This window comes from Diceros bicornis, chromosome 25, assembly GCF_020826845.1.
Source record: "Diceros bicornis minor isolate mBicDic1 chromosome 25, mDicBic1.mat.cur, whole genome shotgun sequence".
NCBI lineage: Eukaryota > Metazoa > Chordata > Mammalia > Perissodactyla > Rhinocerotidae > Diceros > Diceros bicornis.
In genome coordinates, this window is record NC_080764.1 from 22191353 (window position 1) to 22210342 (window position 18990).

General features: G+C 39.1%; 1 protein-coding gene across 1 annotated transcript in view; it reads right to left on the reverse strand.

Annotated features, from left to right (window-relative positions):
- Positions 1–18990, reverse strand: part of ANO4 (anoctamin 4) — a 190571-nt gene that overhangs the window by 49474 nt on the left and 122107 nt on the right. Inside the window, exons 13-15 of the mRNA XM_058568797.1 lie at positions 6969–7051; positions 3403–3543; positions 706–870 (exon numbers count right to left, since the gene is read on the reverse strand). Coding sequence (XP_058424780.1) covers positions 706–870; positions 3403–3543; positions 6969–7051 — 389 coding nt within the window. The remainder of the gene's footprint in view (positions 1–705; positions 871–3402; positions 3544–6968; positions 7052–18990) is intronic.

Consider the following 18990-nt stretch of genomic DNA (forward strand, 5'->3'; position numbering starts at 1 on the left):
GCAAAAAGTGATCAAATTCTGGAGACAGTTTAATGGTGAGAGAAAGGCAGGAGTCAAAGAGAATGCCAAAATTATCAGCCTGAGCAACTGAGAAGCTGATTCTAGAGGGAAGATAGGGGGTTTGAGTTTTAACGTTATTAGGTGAGTATGGTTGAGTAGACAGTTCAACATATGAGTTTGGGGTTCAGGAGACATCTAGGCTGAAACATACAATTGAAAAAAGCCTGGAGTTAACCCATGCAACATGTACCACCCTGATATGCCCTTTGCAGGGTTATCCGGAGGGATGCTTTGAATACTGACGACCTTCCCATCATTCAGATTCAAAAGGAAATGAGAACCAACATTGTTGAGCTTTGTCACAGATTCTGAGCTGGGCCTTTACAATACATTCTTTCTCTAAATTTCCCCAAGGGGTATACAGTGTAATCTTATTGGGTAAATAAGGGAACTAAGATCCAGAGAGGGCAAATGCCTTGCCCAGTCTTACACTGTAGAAAATCCTGGAGCCTAGATTTGACTCAAGCCTTCTAGATCCCCAGACCTGAATGCATCTCATATTAGGCACTTTGCCGCCAGGCCATCATGTTACATGACTGACTGACTCATCTCTCTGAGGCCAGGTCCCTTTAGCAACAGAAGAAAACTATCACCTGCAGCCCACATATTTTACCCATTTGACTAGCTACCTTGCAGCTCACTCACCACGTTCAGCAGCATAATGATACAGAAGTTGATGCACACAGCAGTCCCTGTGGTTGCAACCTGAGAGTTATTCCTGATTAACGCCCACTTAAAGGCAGCGAAAGTGCTGACGGTCACCACCCGGTAAATGACGATCCCGAACACTGCGGCGATCACCACGCAGATCTGGCAGGAAGACAGAGGAGACCCAGTGAGCACTGCGGGGGAGTGCTTCAGGAAGAGGGTCCCGCCACGTGGAAAATCCTCTGATGAGAAAAGGAAATAAAGCAACGGTGGTACCGACTCAAGAAACTACAACAAAATGCATACTCTTCATCATGGTTAATACTTTCCATTGTCTGTCTATATTTTCTTTGTCATTCAAATAGAAAAACCATAGCCCTTGAAAGCTGATAAACTGTGTAAGCTATGGGGTAACATTTTATTAAGCAGAATATTAGATTGAGCAGATAAATATTTATTATGGAAATCTTATCATGTCACTATTCTGTTTAAAACTATTTATTGGATTCCTTTTAGGATAAAAGCTAAGACCTTATGGTGGCCTGCAAGACTCTCCAGCCCCACTGAGGGCCATTTTCCCCTCCCTCTGGAGTCTCTGGACCTTCTCTTATTGTTTCAAAGGGGCTAGGCATCCTTAATCGTCAAGACCATTTCCTTTGCCTAAAAGGCTGACTCACCATTTTCCCTGCCAAACACATACACACGAACACAGTCTAGTTAATACCTACTCATCCTTCACATCTCATCTCAAGAACCACTTCATAATTAAAGCTTTTCATGACCCCCAGACTTTTCTCTTTTGTTACATGGTACCTATACTTTTCTTTCAGTATCCTACTTATAATTTCTAACAATTTGTCTGTTTGATTGTTGTCAGTCTCCCCCACTTAGAAAGTAAGCTCCATCAGGGCAAGGACAGTATGTGTTTTGCTCACCATGGTTCCTGCAGCACCTTAACATAATTACAGGTGCACAGTAGATGTTCAGTTATTTGTTGCTGAATGAGCCAACCAGGTGATAGGTGCATAATCTCTTATTAATCTGATATATACACAGACTGAACTGAGGCATCTTTCTCTGAAGATTTCATGGTATTTGAGAATAATATGGCATATCTTCTAAATCTATGAAATAATGGGAATCTGAGACTCCAAAAAGTTTTGTGACTTTCATTAGGTGACTCACTTACTACATCAGAGTAGAGACCTTAGTCCACTCAGTTATCAAAAAATGGACCTTAATACTGGGACTCAGGATGGCCTCTGCTAACTTAGAGATTCCTTTCCTCATAGAGGCATTCCTCTGTTTTACACAAACTCTATTTTTGGCTTACTCTGAGTGACATGGTCCAAAAGCTTGAGTGTGAACTCTAGCTGGAACTGGCCAAAATAATAGTAATAAACAAAGAAACAAAAAACTGCCCTCATCTTAATCCTAGAGCTGTTCATAGGGAGATAGGTGAAATCTACTTTGCATTTCAGACAAGGGTGGCAACATGGTGGAATGGACAGCTCCCTGGACTCAGTCAGAAGTCAGGTCTGAGTCCTGGGTCAGCTACTACCTAGCAGTGTGACCTTGGGCAAGTAGCTAGTCCTCTCCATGGCTTCGGCCTCCTAGCTCCAGGTTCCCCATCTGCAGCATAGGGAAAGCTTAATCTATATCTATAGGTCTTGTTGTGAGAAGAAAAAACAAGGCAATAAATATGAACGTACTTTTAGAAGGCAAAGCGTGACCCAATTGCTTACAAAGAAGAATCTGTAGAAGGTCATGGATTTGAATCTTCATCTGAGCTGAGGGACTCTGCCTACCCTTTCATCTATCCAGTTTCTTTCTGGCTAAAGGGAGCAGATTGTCTGGATTTGCTATAGTCTTGTCCTTCCTTCTCTAATGATCTAAGATATATATTTACACACTTGCCATTTGAAAAGAGGAAAGGAGAATCCTAGCCACCCCTTTCTATTCTAAAATGACATTTCTGAAAAATATGCATATGTTTTGTTCAGTAATTAACAGAGTCGAAGTTGATCACAAAATGACTTCTTTTTAGGAAAAACTAAAAATCCACCCAATGTTTTTCAAACTTATATAACCATTAGTCAATGTTTTTCAAACTTATATAACCATTAGTTATGCCTGGAAAGCAATTTTAGGGGGTTATAGCCGGTATTAAAAAAAATACACTACAATAAAAAAGAAAAAAAAATTACAGTTCAGTGTGTATTGTAAAGATAAGCATTGCTTCAGTTACTAGATTTAGTTTTATACATCTATTTGCATAGCATATACTGAGTCATGACAGAGAATGTATTTGTTACATTAGTCTGGTGAAAAAAGTTTGAAAAACACTGCTGTAGGTCCTATGTCATATTTTTAGTCCCTTTCAGCATGGTATAGAGAGGCAAGTGGAAAGAACATCAAATTAGAGTAGAGGATCTGAGCTCTTGGCTGTTTACTAGTTGACCCTGGATAAGCCCCTTCACCTTTTGGAGTCTCAGTTGCCCCATCTGTAATATGGGGACAGCAATACCACCCATGACCACCTAATGAAGTTGTAAGAATTAAATAACAGAACATACAAAAATGTTTTGTAGAACTAGGAAAATGCCTAATATGATTATTGTTGTTACCATGCTACAAATATTTACTTTATGAAACAAATGGAGTTTTGAAAAAATTTGAAAAAAAATTTCAAACCATAAAAAATATTCCAGATGCAGAAACGATAAGTCGGCTGCATTTATCTGCAAATGCTTGATATGGTTCTGGCTTTCCCGATATGGGATTCATCCGCTCTTTCTTGGAATACTTGGCTTCAAACTGGGGCCGTATTTCTTCCTAAAGAACAAGCAGGCACATTTTTAAGCTCTGAAGAGGTGTTCAGACAGTAAGAAAAAAATATCATTTACTCCACTGTAAAACTCAATCAACAGGCACCATGTAATCAGTCAATCAGTGAGGTGGGCTTGGAGACCCAGGTTTAAATGTTTGGAAATTGGCCACTTGAAGAAAATCTAAGGATGATGATCTAGACTTATTATCATCAAGGCAATGAAATTTAGACTAATAGTAAATGTGTCTGTTATCTTATTAAACTATGCTTGAAGAAAGAAACATAATGAGAAAAGGGACTACCCATCCTGTCCCGAGTGGTTTGAAACAACTAATAAGCTTTTCCTTTTATTACCAGAAATGATATGGACCCCAAGACTAAGAAAGCTTCTGAACAGCAAAATGTTCAGAATTCATTTTGTGAGTTGTAATGGCAATAAGATTCTTAGTTTTCTCCTACAATTTTTTTTTCTGTTTTTTTGATTTAGGCAGCTAAAAACATGGTGAATCGATTTTTTAATAAGCTCCTATAGGAGTTGTTCACCTTTAACCAGTAGATTTTAAATGTATTCTTAATTGGCATTGAAAAAAAGGTAAATCCTTTCAAATCCAGCTGAAATCAAGGCTTCTCTAATTCTAAATCAAGCTGAGATTTTATTTCATTTAGTTGAGCCCCATCCAACATGAAAAGCTTCTGACTAAAAAGCAATTATGGGATTAGGAAAAGGAAATCAGCGAGAGGGTGTGCTGAAGTGGGTCCAGTTAATTAAGTATGTGTTCTGTTTGACTGTCTTGGAAGAGGAGGGAAAATGAGCGGAAAATCTGGTGAAATGGGAATTGAATTAATCCAGGCAGAAATGCTCAAGAATCAGATGAAGGTACCGACAGAAAGTGAAGGAGCCTACAGAAGAGAGGTTATGGAGAATGAGCACAGTTTGGCAGTAGCCTGCCTGGGTAGGAGGAAGGGCATCCTGGCTCCTGCTATAGGATAGCCCAATGCTGGACCTCACTAAGTGACGGGTGATGGGGAAGGTCAGGGGGAGATACAGTCATAAACAGGTTCTGCCTTCTTTCACTTATTTTAGGCAGTTATACCTGAGGATATAAACAGAACAGACCTAGAATCTTCTGCTTCTTTGGGAAACTCTTTCAATCTATCAGGCTATAAGTGTCATCAAGAATGTTTGAGCTAATCATCCAGGAACTGAGGCCAATCACAGGGCCAGACCTGTGTTCCGGAGTGTTATGGGCTGAATCATGCCCCCTCCCCCAAATTCATGTGTTGAGGTCCTAAAAAGTACCTCAGAATGTGACTGTATTTAGAGACAGGGTCTTTACAGAGGTAATTAAGTTAAAATGAGGTCATTAGGATGGGCCCTAGTCCAATATGATGAGTGTCCTTATAAGAAGAGGAAATTTAGATTCAGACATACAGAGAGAACCGATGTGAATACTCGGGGAGTAAATGGCCATCTATAAGCCAAGGAGAGAGGCCTGGAACAGATCCTTCCCTCAAGGCTCTCAGAAGAAATCAACCATGCCAATACTTTGATCTTGAACTTTCAGCCTCCAGAACTGTGAGAAAAACAATTTCTGTTGTTTAAGCCACGCGGTCTGTGGAACTTTGCTATGGTAGCCCTAGCAAATCAATACCCTGAAGAAGGCATGCAGCAAGTCAGCGTTTCTGCACAGCATGCTGAGAGCCGCAGGCTAGAAGAGGCAGTTCTACAGCAAATCCTAAGCTGAGAACTGGATCTGCACGTGGCTACTGAGGTAGGCTCCTGTGCAAAGGTATGCTGAGTCAAAGAGTGGTTCAGTGCTCCAAGCTTTCTAACAGGAGCTGGGAAGACAGGGGGCTCCAGACTTACAAGGGATATGTTTGCCCTAAGGGAACCTATGTCTTGGACTCACCACAGGTGCCAACGGTGACTTTTATATTGGTTTGGTCAAAGTTAATTAAATAATGCCACACTCTACAGCTGAAAGGGGAAAATTTAGTCACATTTCTTTTTTTGGGGGTGAAAAAAGTCCAAAGGGGGAGTAATTTGTCCAAGGTGACACAGTTACTTAGTGGTGACTCAGATTCCCAGGAAAGAACATTTTCCATCCCACTGGAAAGCTGCTGCCATGCACACACATAACAAAAACAGCAGAATGGCTCCACCCAAGAGGAAGTCCTGAATGCAGCCTGACTGCTGCCAGTAGCCTCAGGAGTTTCTTCAAATGCAGAAAATCGTATTCTGGAGAATGCTTATAAAAGCATGAGAGGAGCCTTATCAAAAGAACAAGGATTGCTGACAATCCCAGTATCATTTCTAGATCTAAAAAACTACGGAAATGTGTTCATGCACATGAGGAGAAAAGGCAGTCATTCACGAGGCATGATTTGAAGGAAACAAACAAAAAATACCTCTCAAAATTCTCTCTCCCACCAAGCCTACCACAGGGCTAAAATTCTCCTTTATGTTTCCAGAATATTATTTTTAATATATAAAAAATATATATGTGTCTCTTGGGAGAAAAATACCCATTAATACCCATTATCACAATATAGGATTAGTTTATCTGATTTACTGGCACAGCAAGGCTCTGAGGAAATGGGACTCATGAGAGGTAAGACATAATGTGTGGGAGCAAGGAAAGAAGAGATCAGGCCTGGATCGACTGACAAGGGAAAGCAGAGTCTGATGGGGCACATGGAGACCAAACCCAGCATGGGTACTCAAGACTTCTGACAAGAATGTGGCAAGACAGGAGAATCAAGACCAGACATAGGTTAGGAAAGGGCATAATGTATTGGCCTAGAAGGGGTAAAAGGAGAGTGATGGGGCTTGGGAATGTGCTGAGAAAGTGAAGTCTAAGGGACTGAGTTTACTTCTCTTTGACAGTTTTATTTAGAGCTGGCCCTGAATTGAGCCACATCCACCAAAGACACCACTTGAGGAGTAGTTTCTTCTCAGTATTTACCTCTTCAGGTAATACTTCTGTGCCTGTGCACACCTGGGCACTGTCCAGGGTCCTGGAAGCCTCACAGAAACATTTCCTTGGAGTAATTCTCTTAGGAGATTTGCTTCCATGTGCCTAGAGTTATAAAACTAACAACACTCATTCTGCTGAAGTAAAAAATGGATGATATTTAAGAAAACTAAACAAATCTTACTACCAATTCTTCTGGTGCCTCTACCTACAAGTGAAATGCTTTACTTATTCACAGAATTTTATTTCACTAAGGAATCAAAATATTGTCTTTTTTTTTTTTTAATTCTGCTAGTACCTTTTATATTGCTTGAAATGTCCTGCAAAGACAGAAATTGAAAATGCTTTATCAGTAAACCTGACTTCTGTTACAGAGCAGAGAGGGGTGACTCAAGGAGACTGTGTATTTCTTGGTGACTTGCTTTTTAAAAATTTTTGAGGTAAATGATACAAACCTCCTCTTCTTCCCAATCTATCAAATCCCAGTCATAAGCAATTACTGCTCGCCGTCTTTTCCAAAACTCCAGGAAAACTGTTGCTGGAACAAGCAGAGAAAGACAAAGACATTTTCAAATAAAACAATGCTGTTAACTGTGTCACTGAATAATGAAGCCGTTGCAAAGAATGACAGTTGTTTGTGTAAGCATCCTTGAAGATCAGAATTTCTAGCTAAACGTCATTTAACAAGGACTGTTCTCTGAGAATTATTAAGCTTGTGTCAAGCATAATGAAAAATTAGAGATTTCATTTAGAATTAAATTAAGCTGATCTGCAAGTTGAGGCAGAACAAACTTAGAATGACAAAGCTTCTGGGATGTAAGAATACAGAAAACTAGGTTACCAACATCTTTCTAATTGATAGAGCATTTATTTTTAAAAGCAAGGGGCAGGTAGGGGCAGAGAAAAAAAAAGAAAACTTAGCAGTTCACATGCGTTTGATTGGCAGTGATTTCTCGTTCTCCAAATCTTCCTCACAACAAATATCTACTTAAAATATATTTTACTATTCTATTGAAGGAAGCTATTTTACTGGAGGAAGGAGTCCTACTGCTTCTCTTTTTCTTCCAAACCATCTCTTTACTGTCACATTGAAGGCAAAACTGTGCAAATTCTGTTATGAACTTTTTCCCACAGCTGACCTCCCCATGCAGGGATATCTGGGGGTTATCCTCATTCAGCCAAAGTAACTGTCTACTCAATTAGATTAAAAATATCTACTCTAGGGCTGGCCTGGTGGCGTAGCAGTGAAGTTCATGCACTCTGCTTCGGCGGCCCCGGGTTCACCGGTTCAGGTCCTGGGCAGGGACCTATGCACCGCTTATCAAGCCACGCTGAGTCAGCGTCCCACATAGAACAGCCATGAAAGACGTACCACTATGATACACAACTATGCACTGGGGCTTTGGGGAGAAAAACAAAAAGATCTCCAGAGCTTAAAAAAATGTATATATCTCTCTACTCGAATTATTGAGCCTTATACAATGGCAGAGAGAGATACAAAAAAAAATAATCAAGACATAATCTTGCTGCCTTGGAAGTCACAAGCTAAATGAGGGGACACACACACATACACATACTCGAACTTTGAGGATAACTGCAACTAAGGACGTCACAGAGACACCCTAGGAGATGGAATTGGAGGATCTATCTCTGTTGGGTCTTGCTGTGTACTGAGACTTACAGAAGTAAAAATATGTCAGATATTTGGAATCAGTTTCGTGAGGAAATGTAAATATCCAAATGCCCATTCCAAAGAGAGATAATTACTTTCTGTTCCATTCCACCTTTCCTTCACCTCCTCATTAGTGGTCTTCAGACATAGAACATATATTTCTAAAATAAGTAACTGGAAAGACAGCATAGGGTGACAGTTAAGAGCTCTCTGGCATGTGATCTAGACATTTCTGGTTTTGAAATCTAGATCATATACACGCTGTGCTACTGTTGGCAAATCAATTAACTTTTTAAATTCTCAATTTCCTGCTGAGCAAATGAGGGATGGCAATACAGGTCTATAATCCCTTATCTGCAATGTCAAAATTCAAAAGGCTCTAAAAATTCTAAGTTTTCTCCCCCTAAGTTTGGCAGAAACTCATCTTGTGGCAAGCTCTGACCTGGACTGATGTGAGGCTACTTAAAGTCTCTATTTATCCCTCTTAGTGACAATATCTATACATTAAAAGCAGCCATATTAATGCATTTGAATATGGGGTCCTTCCCAGACCTCTTGGAGTATTACATAACATATGGTGTATATGCCATACTGCCTTTCTAAAATCTGAAAAATTCAGAGTAGTTATAGTTGTTAAAAAGCCACGCCTAAAATATTCAAGTGTTTAATTCTAGAAAAGGGAAATTAAAATCAATATATGTGTCTGGAGGTTAATAAAGTTCAAAAGCTGAGCAGCCATTTCCCACTGGAGTCTCTCCTGTGAGTCCTGCTGTGTCGGCGGGTCCTCGAGACCACCTCCAGGTTTGATGATTCACTACAAAGATCCACAGGACTCATATAGCGGTTCTCATGGCCAAGATCTATTACAGTGAAAGGATATAAAGCAGATTCAGCAAAGGGAAGAGGCGCATGGGTAATGTCTGGAGGAAACCAGGTACAAGCCTCCCAGAGTCACCTTGTCTCCTAGTGGAGTCACAGGATGTGCTTAATTCCCCCAGCAACAAGTTGTGACAACATGTGAAACGTCCTCTAACAGGGAAGCTTATTAGAAACCCAGTGCCCAGGGATTTTACTGGGAGCTGGTCACAGAGGTACCCTCTGCTTAGCATGTGCCAAAATTCCAGAGTCTCAGAAGGAAATCAGGTGTTCAGCAGAAACCATACTGTTTGAGCAAACAGTTTATGCACGATGAGTTACTCTTAGCAGTTAGGGTGGTGGAAACTCTCCCGAAATCCAAGTTCCCAGACACCAAGGGCCAATCTTGAAAGCAGGACTTTGTAAAGCAGGCCTGCTCTGTTAACTGTTTTCTGTATACTTATCCTCTGCCTCACCAAATTATCTTGTCTTTGCATGGGGTCCCAGAGACAATTTCTTTACTTGGTCCTATGGCCCCTCAAACAAATGCCACTTTGTAAAGACTGTCTCTCTTTGATTTCCAGAGTCTTCCCTGGCCTTGAAGAGACAAAGTAGCCTGATCTTGAATGTGTGGCTATTCTATATAAGAGTCAGGACTGTACCCTGTGGCCTCAGAAAGGCTTGATGGGGACCATTCTAGGATAGCCTGAGGCATAGGATGTACCTGCAGTCTGTCTTACTGGCTGCTCCCACTAAGGCCTACCAACCCATCTGTGGTTCTCATCTGAAGGAACTGACTTCTAAGATGAGCCAGTGGCTGTCAGAAATATTCTACCACTTTTCTCCTCCCCAGCACGTGTTGAACCCTGCCTGGAGGAGACAGAAACTCTAACCAGTAATCCCTTTCTTTGAACAATCATCCTCTCTCTCTTCCATTCTAGAACTTGGGAGGATGAGAAGAAGAAATTGTTGCTTGTGCAATTGCCACTCTCTTGTGAGTGTTTTTGTGTGAAAATGCCCATTCATTTGAGGAAGAAGAATCTGCTTGTATCTCTACCCATGAATTAGAACATAACTGAACTAATATAGGTCTTTTCAAGGCAAAGCTCCAATCCCACACCCTCATTACACTATGATTGAAACACCCTTGTCTGAATACCCACAGCCCCGGGAGCCCACTGCACTTTGAGTATGCCTAGTTATATGCTGCCTTATGTCATGAGCTCACACTTTCCTCTGTCTCCTTTGGAGCTGGCTTAGGACATATATATGATTATGTATATCTTTATGTTAATATATATATCTTTGTCCCACACCACCCAATACTATGATAAGTTTGATTAAAAAGCATATATCTTTTATGGATTGATTCTCAAAAGACTCGAAACTCCTAAGTATTTTGTCAAGATTTTCTAATACATGAAATTCTTTCCCCCAAAATTTGGTCCAAAATATCTCCTTTTTCTCAGCTAAAGCATCAGAAGGTTTAACCTTACTGCTAGCATTTTCAACTCCTTAGATTCCAATCTTTCTTCCCATGTAGCTAATGATTTTTCTAAACCCAAATCTGACCAGGTCTCGTGGGGGTCAATGGAGCCATATCACTTATAGGAAAAGCCCCCATTACCAGCCCAGGATGCAAGGCTCCTAATGACCCTGCTTGTGCCCAAGTCTTTCTGCCCTGACTTGAACCATAGACTCCAGGCTAAATCACTAGCAGTTTCCACGCCTGAGCTGTTTCATAACTTTCTTAGCTTTGCCCACACTATTTCTTCAGCTTGCAATGTTCTTCCCTATTTGGGTCCATTTGGTCGACTCCTACTCTCATCTCCAGACTTGGCCCTGTGTGTTCTGCAACCACTCCCTTTGAACCCTCTGTCTGTTCCCATGCTGAATTGCACATATAACTCTAGGTCAGTGCTGACCACAGCATTCAGCACTTAGAAAACAACAACAGACAAACTTGATCATTTCTACCACTAGCTTGTGGACTTCTTGAGAATAAGGGCTGTATCCTGTCTTTATTTACCCCAGAGTCTAGCACAATGACTAGCATCCACAGAGGCACAGTAAATGTACAAATGAAATGCTGCCAGGAAAAGGAAAGCAATGTGGCAAATTACTCTTTTCTCACATATCTAAATCTTATAAGAAATTTGGATATGTTTGAAGAACATGAAGCTATATCTTCTGAATGCCTCATGCATCAGTGTCAGTTAAATAAATAACTTATTAACATGAAAAATTGAAACTTATTATGCTTCTCTTTTCCTTGCAATAAAAATATCATTCTGTTCGAATTACCACTTCCATTATTTGGTTGCACGGAACCTGCGGCAAAGACTACCAACTGTCCTCTAAGATCCATTCATACCTTATTCCATGGTAAAAATATTATTGCTGGGAACATGGCTGCCCGCCTATACTGTATTTCCCAGATATCCTTGCCATTAGATGTGGCCAATGGACAGTTCTCACCAGTGGAATGTGAGCAGAAGTGACGTGATATATACCACTTGCCTGTTGATATCTTAAGACACTAGGGGTGCTTTTTACACGTTCTCTTTCCCTTTCTGGATGGGTGGAACCCAAGTGACTCAGCTGAGACCATGAAAATGATGCCAAGGCATGGGGGGATGGCAAACAACTCTTTTGTAGGAATATGAGTCTTTGAATGACCACGTGGAGCAGGGCTATCTGCCCTTCTGGAATGCTCACCTCACTTGGTCACTGAGACATTGCATGATGCAAGAAGATGAAATAATGTATGTGTTACTTCCCTTACAGATCTTATATAGAGCAATCTCAAGCCACAATATCTGAAACTATTAGTTTTACTTATAAGATAGAGTTACACATGCTCTTTCCTGCCCCTTTTCTACCCTCACCTCCTGCACTACCACCTGGCCTACCCACAAACGAAGTTCACCTGAGGTGTTAACATCAATCCCAAATAACAACCCTCTCACAACATTAGTTGACACATCAGGAAAATCTGAGACTTCTGCCTTTCCAATATAGGTAGGGTCAGGGTTAGCGTTCAGGTGGGTTCGTGTTCAAATACCAGGACACTCTTGGCTCAGAGTCATACCCAGTTGAGAAGGCTGTCACATGTAGCCGATAAGGGACACAAAAGGGACATGACATAGAGTGTCCTGCAGGGCACACTCTATTATCATTGTCTTAAACAGGACAATTATTGTCAATTTCAAATCAATTTGTGGCAGACTTCTTTGCATTTACCAAAGCCACTTCTTATCTTTCCAGGCATAGTTAGATTATATTTTCCAGCCTTTATTGCAATTAGGCCACGAACCAAATTTTGGCCAATGGAAAGTAAACAGAAGTGATGTGAGCTACTTTTGAATTAAAGAATTAAGAAGTAGGTGTATCATCCCTATGCCTTTTTTCTTCTTTTCTGGAATGAATGGAGAGGACTCTGAGGATACAGAAAAGGATAAAGCCACAATCTAGAAGGAATCTAGGTACTTGAATGACCGTGTGGAAGGCTGTCTGACAATCAGGAACACCTGGTTGGGTTTTATGTGTGTGGGTTCTATTGAGCATCAAGGTTTTGTCCTTTGTATATTATGGCAGCTAACTTTACACAGTCTAACTGATATAGGTTTTTTCTGGAGAGTATAGCTATGGTTAACATTCTGCAAATAGGAAGAAAAAACCCACTGAGTTACTATATTTTTGTCATCTTCCTAAGTCACTTAGAGAGTCTTATGCAGGGGGATCTCCCCCTTCAGCTGCATATCTTAGGCTCCATGGCAGGATTGAAATGCTGCACTATTTAATATTTAGCTACCATATAGTAAAAATTTCTTACATGTTAGGTACTATGTTTTATTTTCTCAAAAGTCTATAGAGGTTGGTATTATTTTCATCATCCTGTGGATGAAGAATCTGAAGTACAGAGAAGTCACATGGCTAATAAATGACAGAACTGGGATTTGGACCTGATCTGCCTCTTTTTTTTTTTTTTTTTTTTTTCAGCTTAAAACAACAGAAATTTATTCTCTCAAAGTTCTAGAGGTTGGAAGTCCAAAATCAACATGTTGGCAAGGTCAGTTCCTACCGGAAGCTCCGAGGGAGAGTCTCTTCTGTACCTCTCTCCAACTTCTGATAGTTGCTTGCAATCCTTGGCATCCCTTGGCTTGTAGGGTCACTGCTCTAACCTCTGCCTCTGTCTTCACATGGCTTTCTCCCCTGTGAGTGTCTGTGTCTCTATTTTCTCTTACCAGTCATACTGGTAATTCAGTATGGCCTCATCTTGACTTGGTTACATCTTCAAAGACCCTATTTCCAAATAACATCACTTTCACAGGTACTGGGGGTTAGGACTGAAACATATTTTTTGGAGGGACAAAATTCAACCCATAACAGGGTTGTTTGGGCTATAACAATGACTAGGGGAACAACTGGCATTTAGGGTAGGAGCCAGGGGTGCTATATGTCTGACTTTTAGTTACTACATCACAGTCTAATCTGAGAGCTCTAATTTCTATCGAATCGAGAAGAGCCAAAAAGAAAGACAAACAAAGCTCATTATCCAACTATAGGAGCACTTTGCTGAAACTAATTATAAATACAAAGTATCATACCCCAGGGTTATACATCACTAGGGAGCCTAGCATTTACTCTCTATCCTTCCCTTAGATCTATACTCTTCTTCTGGGAGGCCTAGAAAAGCCCACACTTATTCCAAAAGCTGCCAGAGATACAATGCTGCCAATTTTTTCCCTCTGATACCATAATAGATACTGAAAGGCCTAATTTGATTCTTCATTTTGAAAATGTCTAAACTGGTAGTCTAGAGGAGAATTATGTCTAATGCTAGAAAATAATTATAAAGGCATTTTTTCTTATTTTCGAAAAAATAGCAGCTTAAATATCCTATAGTCTAACTTTTCTTAACTTGTCAAAAGATTGTGTTCCATTTGTTTGTATAAAAACAAGAAGTGAGCTGCAGCCAGCAATAAAATGGGAAGTACATGTGGGAGAGAAAGGATGATTTTTACTTCAGAATGGTGACCTGCTGTCTGATGACTCAAAGCATCTTCAGATACTTGGTTAAGATGATTCTCTTACTTCCTAGGAAGTAGAATGACCTACTTCATACACACATTCAGTCATTCTCTCCCAAGACTAATTTCCTTTCTTAAAAAGTAAATTAATAATACTAACAGATCTCATTTTTTTCAGTCCTTTATAACTTTCCGAGAATGTTCATTTGGAGGAGGAACAGAGGAGTTACAATGATGCACTTTCCAAGAATTTAGAAATAGAGGAATGAGGTCACCTCCTGGGAGCATAACTTGTAAAATCTTTGCATAATGAATGAGCTTAGCCAGGAGTCAAACTCAAATGCTAAAAGGGCCAGATCAGTACAGAACCTAGAAGAGGAAACCACACAATAGGGAGTGGTGGGGATTAGAACAAATTGGGGAGTGTGTGCACCACGTAAAGTGGTAGGTGTCCTCAGTTCCCATTGATTGTACTGTGACCAGATCTTCAAAATTTTCAAGAGAAACTATAAAAATGTATCTTCATGTGAACTATCTCAATTTCAAAACGATAATAGTTTATTTGTATACTTTTGAAATTGGTGAGGACCAAACAGAATATTTTTACAGGTTGTTAATTTGCAACATCTGAGGTAGGCCACTGACAGTAATAATGCAAGTGAATGTAAATGAGTGACTAGAGAGCTTGTGAAATACCCTAAAATGCCAAGGTGAGGGTAATCTCAGGATCCAGGAAGGACAGGAATGTGACTACATTTTAAGAAGCTGAAACTTCATTATTGGTATTAGAACCTTTTCTGGAGAAAATCAGTGTGTCCAGATAGGGGATGGCCAAGCTGGAACTTAGGAAAAACAAGAGTCTAAGAAAACAAATTTGATAGAGTGTGATCTAATGTAGGGTATTAGAAGGATATCCTGACATGAACCAGTCTCTAGGGGTGTTCTATGTAACTGGATAAGGATGACAAATTAAGCAAAAAAAAAAAAAAAAAAAAAAAAAAAATAGCTCTTGTTCCCCTCTTCCATTCATTTAACAATTATTACTTGCATTCTTTTGATGTGCGAGGGATTTTGCTAGCTGCACTGATTTCCAAGCTCAAACAACAGATGATGATTAATTTGGCTTCCTAAGTATCCTGGCACAGGAAGAAGGTGCTCTAGATGGTCATTATAAAATAATATTCTCTACCATATACCTGTATTCTCAAATTCTGGGTTATGAATTGGTGCTTGCGGAGTTTAGAAGAGGAGTCTGTTTCCCCAAGTCAACTTAGCTCTGGGTATTCCAACAGTGTTTCTGAACCGGTAAACCTGAGTAGATACCATGGATCATGGTAGTTTCCCCAAGGAATCACAATTTTCTGAGGCTCTGTCTGAGGGTATGCTTCTCTTCTATAAAAAGCCATCAAAATGCAGCAGGCTGAGGATTTTCACTTCCATTCAGGAGGATTAACTGCTGCAATATAAGAAACGACTGTTATTAGCACTGGACAAGAGACAGTGCAGGACTGTGACCCCTGAGAGAGAAGAAATAAGTGAGGTGAGCCCTAGGATCATACCAGCTCATTGTGTGGAGGCCGTTTCCAGGCTACAATTTAGGCAGGGGGAACGAAAACAGATCCTAGTGGTCTTACTAAGCTTGGGAGACAGAGATTCGAGTGGGGAGGCTGAGTTAGCAAGAATTTGTGGGGTAGAGTACCAGAGAGAAGGGAGCTACACTGAAAGAAAGTTCCGTATATCAGCAATGAAGTCCCTTCTGCTCTTGACATGCATAGGGTGAAACTACATGAGGCTGCTTTTTGGTAGCTAAACAGTCCTCAGAGTTCGCAGAGGGCTTGAAGTAATTCCCAACCCCACTAGTCAGAGTGCAGAGACGTTGCAATACATAGGGTATTGTAAGAGGCCTCATAAAGGTCATGCCTTAGAGTGGATCTCTGGACTACCCTAACAAGCTAAAAACAAGTCTTAAAAGGATCCAACTAGGTTGCAAGTAAGTTAACTGCTAGCCTGAACAAAGTCCAACACTAAAGAAACACAACGAATACCAAAACTCAACCCTTTCCAGCATTTAATAAGAAATTACCCAGGCATGCAATTAAGCAGGAAAAGAAAACCTATAAGCAGGAGAAAATTCAATCTATCCCAGACTGACAGTCCAGAACTGACAGAAATGATAGAAGGAAGATGATAAAACAACTATTATAAATATGCTTCATATGTCAAGAAAGTAGATGAAAACATGAGCACAATGGGGAGAGCAATAAAAGGTATAAAAAGACCCAACTGATTGAGATTTGAGATGAAAAATGCAAGTTATGGAAACAAAAATACACTGGGTAGGATTAACATAAGATTAGATTTTTCAGAAGAAAATATCAGTAAACCTGAAGACAAATCAATAGAAACAATACAAAAAGAAGCATGGAGAACACAAAGACTAAAAAGACTAAAAAATATGAACAAAGCACAAGTAACCAGTAGGACAATATTGAGTGGTCTAACATACATGTAGTTGGAGTCCTAGACAATATGATTCTGGAAAAATATCTAAAAATATGCAATACCTGTATATTGAAAATGATACAACATGCTTAGAGAAATTACAGAACACAAGTAAATGAAAAGCTAAATGATGTTCATGGATAGAACTATTTGATATTAAGTTTTCAATCTTCCCAAATTGATTATTGATTCAACTCACTTGCAATCAAAATATTAGGATTTTTTTGGTAGATATCGACAAGTTGAAACTAAAATTTATATGGAAATGCAAAGGACCTAAAACAGCCAAAAGAATTTTTTAAAAGAATAAGATTTCAATCCTTACTATTACGTTATAACAATCAAGACAGTGTATTGTTGCCATAAAAGTACACATACAGATCAAACATAAAAAAATTCTGGATATAGATCCACACATATATGGCCAACTGATTTTCAACCAAAAAATGCCAAGAAAATTCAAGGAGGAAAAGGATAATCTTTCAACAAGTGTTACTGGAACAACTGGATACTCATATATGGAAAGAAATGGATCTGACCCTTACCTTACACCACATAGAAAAATCAACCTGAAATAATTCATGAACCTAAATATATGAGCTAAACTACAAGCTTTCTAGAAGAAAACAGAAAAGATAATCTTAGGGACCTTGAATTTGGCAAAGATTTCTTAAATAAAACACAAAAAGCACAGACAGAAAAAAATAAAAAAACTTAAATTGGATTATACCAAAAGTAAAAACTTTTGATTTTCAAAAGATACCATTTAGAAAATAAAAATGCAAGCCTCCAACTGGGAAAAATATTTGCCAACATATGTATGATAAAGGACTTCTACCCAGAATGTATAAAGAACTCTTTCAACTTAAAAACAAGAAGACAAACAACCCAATAACAAATGGGCAAACAATTTGAACAAACACTTCACCAAAGATGTGCAGTTTGCAAATAAGCTCAAGAAAACATGTTCAACATCACTAGTAATTAGGGAAATGCAAGCAAATTAAAATCACAACGAGATAACAATATACACCCACTAGAATGACTAAAATGATAAAGACTGATAATTCCAAATGTTTGTGAGGATGTGGAACATCTGGAACTCTCATAAAATGCTGCTGGGAATACAAAATGGCACAGCCACTTTGGAAAACCATTTCTTATAAAGTTAGGCATTCACTTATCCTATGATCCAGAATGCCACTCCTAGTAATTTCCCCAAGAGAAATAGATACAGGGACTTTCATGCAAATGTGCAAAAAATTTGTACTAGCCAATGATTCTCAGGTTAATTTATAATAGCTAAAAACTGGATTGGATCCAAATGTTATTAATTAGTAAATGGATAAACAAATTTTGGTACATCCAGGTAATGGAATACTATTCTATACTGAAAAGGAACAAATTACTGACATACAACAACATAAATGAATCTCACTAGCATTAATCTTAGTGAGAGAAGCCAGACACAAAATGCTAAATATTGAATGATTCTATTTGTGTGAGAATCTAGAACAGGTGTAACTATAGTGGTAGAAAGTAGGTTAGAGGTTGCCAAAGGACGGATGCAAAGGCATGAGAAAACTTTCCCAAAGATAAAAATGTTCTACATTTTCATTATTGGGATGGTTACACGACTATATATATTTGTCATAACTTGTCAAATTTTATATATAAAATTGTTGGATTTTATTTTATATAAATTATATCTAAATAAAGCTGACAAAAACTCCCCATAATCCCATCACCTAGAGAAAACCACCATTAACATTGGGACATAATTTCTTTCTGTTTTTATTAGTATTTAATATACCTGAAATCACACTTTATTTGTATACTTTATGTCCTATATTTAACAATTTTTTTTTTTTTTTTTGGTGAGGAAGAGCTAACATCTGTTGCCAATCTTCCTCTTTTTGCTTGAGGAAGATTGTCCCTGAGCTAACATCTATGCTAATCTTTCTCTATTTTTTATGTGGGATGCTGCCACAGCATGGCTTGATGAGTGGCACGTAGGTCCATGCCCAGGATCCGAGCCTGCGAATCCCGGGCCATCGAAGTGGAGCGCACAAACTTAACCACTATGCCACTAGGCCAGCCCCAACAATTTTTTAAATATAAGCTTGTGTTATATTATATGCTTTGAAAGACTAATTTTTAATGGTTGCTTATAATTTCGCTAACCATTCTATTGTTGGATATTTAGGTTATTCCTAATTTTTTTTCAGCTTTGCTATCAGTTAATACTTTTTTTTAATTGAAGTTAGGTTATTCTCAATTTTTGCCAGTTATTAGTAACTAAAGCAAGGAAAACATATTTACATATAAGGTTTTTATTCTGTGATTTAGATCTTTCTTGAAGCCCAATTCTGCATGATATTTTGACTGCACATTGGAACAGCCTTCGAAGTGGCT